General features: G+C 45.5%; 1 protein-coding gene across 1 annotated transcript in view; it reads right to left on the reverse strand.

Annotated features, from left to right (window-relative positions):
• Positions 1–245: 245 nt before the first annotated feature.
• Positions 246–5,954, reverse strand: part of T265_14423 (hypothetical protein) — a gene marked incomplete at both ends in the record, with an annotated part of 16,066 nt that continues 10,357 nt past the window's right edge. The window contains 3 exons of the mRNA XM_009173551.1: positions 246–578; positions 3,514–3,857; positions 4,736–4,781. Of these exons, the coding sequence (XP_009171815.1) occupies positions 345–578; positions 3,514–3,857; positions 4,736–4,781 (624 nt within the window). The remainder of the gene's footprint in view (positions 579–3,513; positions 3,858–4,735; positions 4,782–5,954) is intronic.

Here is a 5,954-nt window from a genome sequence, read left to right on the forward strand (position 1 = left end):
AGCGGTCGGTCAGTTTAGAGTTAGTACAATTTGAACGAATGGCGTGCGTTGACCGTAAACTGGAAGTCACTCGGTGTCTTGGCCTTTTTCGACGAGTGGGACTCGGTCTGTTTTAATTTAGCTGGCAAGCGAGAGACAGTCAAAGTCCCGGAAGAAACTCCAAACAACCCGTATAAAACACCATACGGTTGCCAATTGTACAGCAGCGCAAAGTTTGAAACTGACTGGAGAATAAAATTGCAGGACCGTACACCACCAACTTTATTCGCATTAATCACAGATCAATCACAAAGAATAAGTAAAATAGAAAATAGCTATGTCCATAATAAAAAATAGAGCAATGTTTATTGATTGAATGTGGGCATTGGTCCGGGATCCGCGGGTTGCTGGTCACCACCGACAAAGTGGTGGGTGGCCACTGCAACTTTCTGAGCTAACCAATCGGCCCAAGTTTGGTCAATCGATTCCGCATAAACTCGAGCAATATTTTCAGTTCCAGATGGACGAACAAATGCCCTCGACTTTCCTGGCGCTTTGGTTGCTCGCTCTACGGAATGCACTATGTCGTCAATCGATTCCTAACAAAATGAAAGACAGATGAGTATTGTGGAAACTTTCGCCGTAAACACCACTTTCGCGGACAATCACGGATGAGCATTTCATACAATCCAAAGCATACTGACCGAATAAAGATGGGTTATATGAGCACTTAGTTATAGACTTCCTGAATATTAAGTGCCGATACACACGCCAGCTGACATCAAGCGCTTTCTTTCATTTGTTCATCGTCATCATCATCATCGACAGCATGACATCAGTGTTCAGAAATGGGTATTCGATTCGCCAGCCGTGTATAGCACTTGACGTCAAACTATGGACTAGCTCGTCAGTTGCATATAATTTGGTGTTGAAATAAAACATAGGTTTGGTGGAATTTCAAAAAACACACGCAGCAAATGGCCTCGGCGAGAACAAGACCAGCAGCGGGCTGCTGGGAAGATATCAAAGGCATTATTGATATTGTATCAGGTGCACAAGATTTAAGAATCATTTTTAGTTAGTTATGAGAAGTATCAAGGGCTGTCTATCAAGTGAAGCGCTCAATCGTATCAGCAACTAGCCCATCCGAGTTACTTTGACAACCACCATATGCTAAGTGGTACAGCATAAATTGCAAAACTGTCCCTAGATCGTCTCTCTTTTGGCCGACCAAATTGTTTCACAACGCTAAGCAACCGATTTTACGGTCTCCTTTGTATTGACTGAATGCAGGTTTGTAGGAACCGGTGCTTGTCAGTTCAGCGGCCGACAAGTGTGAGCCAGAGTACCGCGGCGTACCGGATGCTGGGGTTCTCTGGAAGATGTTTGACCGGAGAACAGAAGTAGTCAGAAAGGGAAGATGTGAAGAGCCGCCAGTGGATAAAACAACTTGGCCAGACCCACTTCGGTTCTCTAAGATTATCAGTCAGTAGAGATGAGTTTTCGTGAAAGCCGTCGAGTGAGGAAACACCAGAGTATAGCTAAACATACTGCGTCATGCGAATGCAATCTGGACTTGCTTTTCAGCGATGCACGCCACTGATACACTTGGAATAGATGCCACCAGAATAGACCGTGAGAAATATGTTTTGACAGCTTTCGGCCCGTAACTAACGTGCTGACACTGGGCATGAATTCTCATAACCATCATCGCGCAGATCAAAGCAGGTCGAGTCACGATAACCATAGAAAATAATGTGGGTTTGGTTTCAGCTCAGTTCGTCTGTATTGCAGGCCACCAGTCCACCCTAAACAGCATGTTAAATTTTAAGTTTGTTCCCGTTTTAGCCTACAAATTCTCCACCTTGGCAAAGAGCATTCCGGTGTGTTAAGCCTGTAACAGCAGCAACATTGTGTAGATCTGACGGGTTGGCTGCAAACGCCAGCCGGCCATGCCCTGTGAGTGATGCTGGCCACAAAGGCACACTCCGTATACAGCTTAGGTTTCAGCCGCTTGAATGTCCAAACATGGTTTGACAATCATGGGCAGGTGGATGGTCAAGTTGACGGCCATAGAGTTACTTTCCCTTATTTAGCCTACAGTCTTAGCTTCCTGGGTTTTCAACCAGGTGAAGAGCTTTCAGCTGGCTGTACACGTCGCTCAGCACAAACTCCATGTAATATGTCACATCGTATATGCAAGCTTCAGGTCTGTGTAACTTCAAATTCCGTTATTTAACTACTCGGACATTCGTATGAGAGTGTTCTATATTCGATATTCGCGTGAAAACAACGAGGGTGATTAGCAGAGAATTGAAAGTCCAGAACATTCAACTTTTGCATAAACTGAACTAGTTTTAAGTCATGCTGTGCTGTCCACTGCAGTCCAATAAATTGATTGCTAGACGCTGAAATAGTGTACGAATAATGCGCCGCAATCATTATTATTCCATATCCCGTGAAATTTCGAAATCTTGCTGTAAGTTCCGATTACGAATGAGCTTTTGGAACCAAACTATTACTGGCCCTTTAGTGCTCAGTTTATTCCAACTTTGTGGTGGAAAATACTTCCAAGAAACACAAACCAGCAAATACCCCAGGAGAGAACAATCTCCAGTCTCTCAAACCTCCCGCGAGGAAACATTCAGTTGAATTTGAGTACCTAAACATATTGGGTTGAACCTTTTTGGTGGAAAAGCTGAATGTTTTAGTTATCGTAATGAACGTGGTTATGGCAGAATTTTCGCCATACTCAACGGAGTTAAGTTGAGCTAAGTCGAATGGAAGAAACACCAAACAATACGGAAAATCCCCAATCCGCCAATGATGATCTAGTCAATGCGGTGGAACGACCTAATAAAAAACCCAATAGCTGCTAGGGTTTCCCGCATTGCTTTAGAATGCATTTGTTTAGAATGCGTTCACTGCATTTGGGGGTCATCATTTAGCGAATTGACACGAAAAGTAATGTTCGAATCGACCCAGAAGACAGGGTGCGCATGCATCCAATCTGTGGCCTTCGGTGCATAGCTCCCCTCTCGACCTCCTGTGAAAAAGTCCCTTGAAATCCCTGTATTCACGCATCAGTTACTGTCCTCAAAGAGCAGATATCCAACACTACCTCCCCAGATCATCGGTGAATGAGACCGTTGTAGCGATAACCCCGGTACAACAAGTACGCGGTTTTTGCACCTGAAGATGATGATGATGGTGGTGGGTTGCCAATATGAGTATGAAGCGTGCACTACAGAACAAGCACGAAGCTGTATCTGATTCGCGTAAAAATCGTTTTAAATATCCGACTGTATTTCGGGTATTATTCCAGTGATTCAGTAAGCTCGTGAAAATCTCCTTCCTTACTATCCACCTACTCAGCAAAGCACAGCTCAGACGTGCTATAAGACGCTTGGTATCGACTAAGGGTGTTTTTGCACCAAGAGAGTGCTGCATCTTCACTATTGTATGCTTTTGAAACATGGATGCTCACGATTGAAAAAATACTAACAACGCAAGTCGACTTAGCACAATACCAACCCCTGCACATCCCGCCGCAGCAGCCTCTGGATCACCAGAGGTGAGTAGCCAGAAGCGAGTGGAGACTGACGGGGCGGTTAACTCAATCACTGTGCTTGCATCTTGAATTCTCGTTTCTGAGACACAGCACACATCAATGCCAAGCGAGTCCAGTGTGAGTGCAAGAGCAGCTTGTTGTCCTGCTTGCTTCAGAGTGCGGACATTGAACGCGGCCAGATAGACTAAGTGTCGAGGCTTGAGGACTGATTTGGAGATTCCTGAAGATGTCGGCACCATGTGACGAGCAGATGCTGCACGCAAAACCGATGCATGACGAACGGAGTCATCAGTCCTAAGTGCTGGGCCTACAAGGAGAGAGTTATTAATGGGGTGGGGAGAGGAGGAAGAAAAAGTATGTGAAGGAGAAAGAAGGGAGACGTCAGCAGTAGCCTGTTTTCGCTTACCCGCCCTGCTGTATGCAGCAAGTAAGGCGACCCGGCTGATAGCACCACGCGACGGCCGATGTGGCATGAGTTTATTTGTGTATGTGCAATTCATGGTTGTACGTGGGCTGGGATACTCTCAGGGCGCCCACACCTAGACAGGAGGACGATTAGGGTCCTCAACCAAAGCCTTTGGCTCAAAAGCCTAACCGCAAGGCAGCGGTGTTTGGCGGGAAATGCAAATGCATTAACATTTCTACGGAACAAGTCGCCACATGTTCAAACCCCCAACCAGAAGGGCCAGGAGACTGTGTTCGTCAGACCACTAACCATTGACCAACCCGGTATGAGAGACTCTATGAGTGTCGCCGGACACTCTTCAGTATAGCTCAATGGGTCGCTGAAGTGCGCAAACCGTCACACCTAAGGTCGTCTGTGCGCAAACCGTCACACCACGCTAAGGTCGTCTCTTCGTGACGGTCATTTGTTCTTAAGGAGAGGGCTAGGTTGAGAAGACGACTGGAAGTGTTCACGAAGTCTTGTGTCGGCAGCTGAAGCCGTGTTTGGTTTGGTTGTCAGTATTAAGAACAGTAAGGCATTGGTGGGCTGAATCACTCGATAACAGCTCAGCTATGTGCTTGCCCATCAGACAGTAACCTCCCAGGTCCCCAGATGATCGCATTACGAAAAATGAGGTGCGCTTGCCCCTTAAAAGTAAAATAGATACCGTTCCGTTTAGTCGGAAACAAATCGCGAGACATTGTCAGACCGAGATAAAGCTGTTTCCCGAAGGTACATACTTAGGTTATGTGAATCTCTGATCGTAGCTGGTCGCTGCAGAGAACCCTGAGTTGAATAGCAAAAAACTTGACATAAATAACAGTTGGCCAATTGACTTTAAGCCATGGTTAACATGATCTAATTATTCTGACAATCGTGAAAAAATAAGCAGTTTTGAAAATTCAGTATAGCTTCATCCAGTTGGCGGTCCTGTCATTTAAGCCATTGGAGCTACCATGGTACGGTAGTCTGTATGCAATTCCAAGAGGCCGCTTCTCATCAGTTTAACAGAATGGGAGTAGACACAGGTTTATCAAACGTGAATAGCTCTCGTTCAGCTGTATCACCCTTTCGGTCCCCAACTGCCATGTCACCCAAAGGGAGCACGAGGACTGGGATACTGCCAGGTTGCCCGAGCATAGACAAAGGAAGTCGGGAGGCATAAGTCTGGTTCAAACCACGGACCTTCTGGTCAGTGAATTCGCGCTCTAACTAATTCGAACACTAGAGGCAACTTGCCATAGTAGCCTAAAGGATTCTGAATGGATTTCTAATCACAACGATGGTTCAATGGTTAGAAATCAGAAGTCCGGGGAACCCTAGTTACGGCGAACCAGTTGTTCACTAATTCGCTTTTATAGGGGCGTCAAACTTCAGGGAGAAATACAATGTGATATCACCAATACTTAGCTCCAATAAAAAGGTCCTTCATGTAAATCGAATCTCCCAATAAATACACCAATAGAATGGCATTCATTGCATTTAGGTACCCGGGAAGACTAATGCGGGTCATACGCACTTGCTAAACAGAGGCAACTGGCTCGGATATAAGAGTTGACACGAGTCTCGTCAGGAAAGTACGTCCACGAATAGTTGACAAAGTTAATTTTCAACGAATAGGAGTTCACTTATTTTTCCCACAAACTCGCAAACCATTTATCGAAATGGTTATTGGGCCAGTGTGGATGGACCACAAATAGACAATTTAGTCTGGATAAAGGCGAGGAGGGCGAAAGCGAATTCGGAAAACGTTTGAACCGGAAGCCGTGTTGTAACAACCGAACAAAACACTAATAGACGTCGAGCCTTCTCCAGATTCGCTTAGAACGGACCTGAGTGGTTGAGTGCTGGACAGTTCGCAGTACAGGGAGGATTTCACAAACGAGAATACAGTGTTTGACAAACATCTGTGGGGCTTAAAAAGGGAGCTGCGTCATAGCCACATATTATCACGAAACT

This window comes from Opisthorchis viverrini (genome assembly GCF_000715545.1).
Source record: "Opisthorchis viverrini unplaced genomic scaffold opera_v5_191, whole genome shotgun sequence".
NCBI classification, from domain to species: Eukaryota; Metazoa; Platyhelminthes; class Trematoda; order Opisthorchiida; family Opisthorchiidae; genus Opisthorchis; species Opisthorchis viverrini.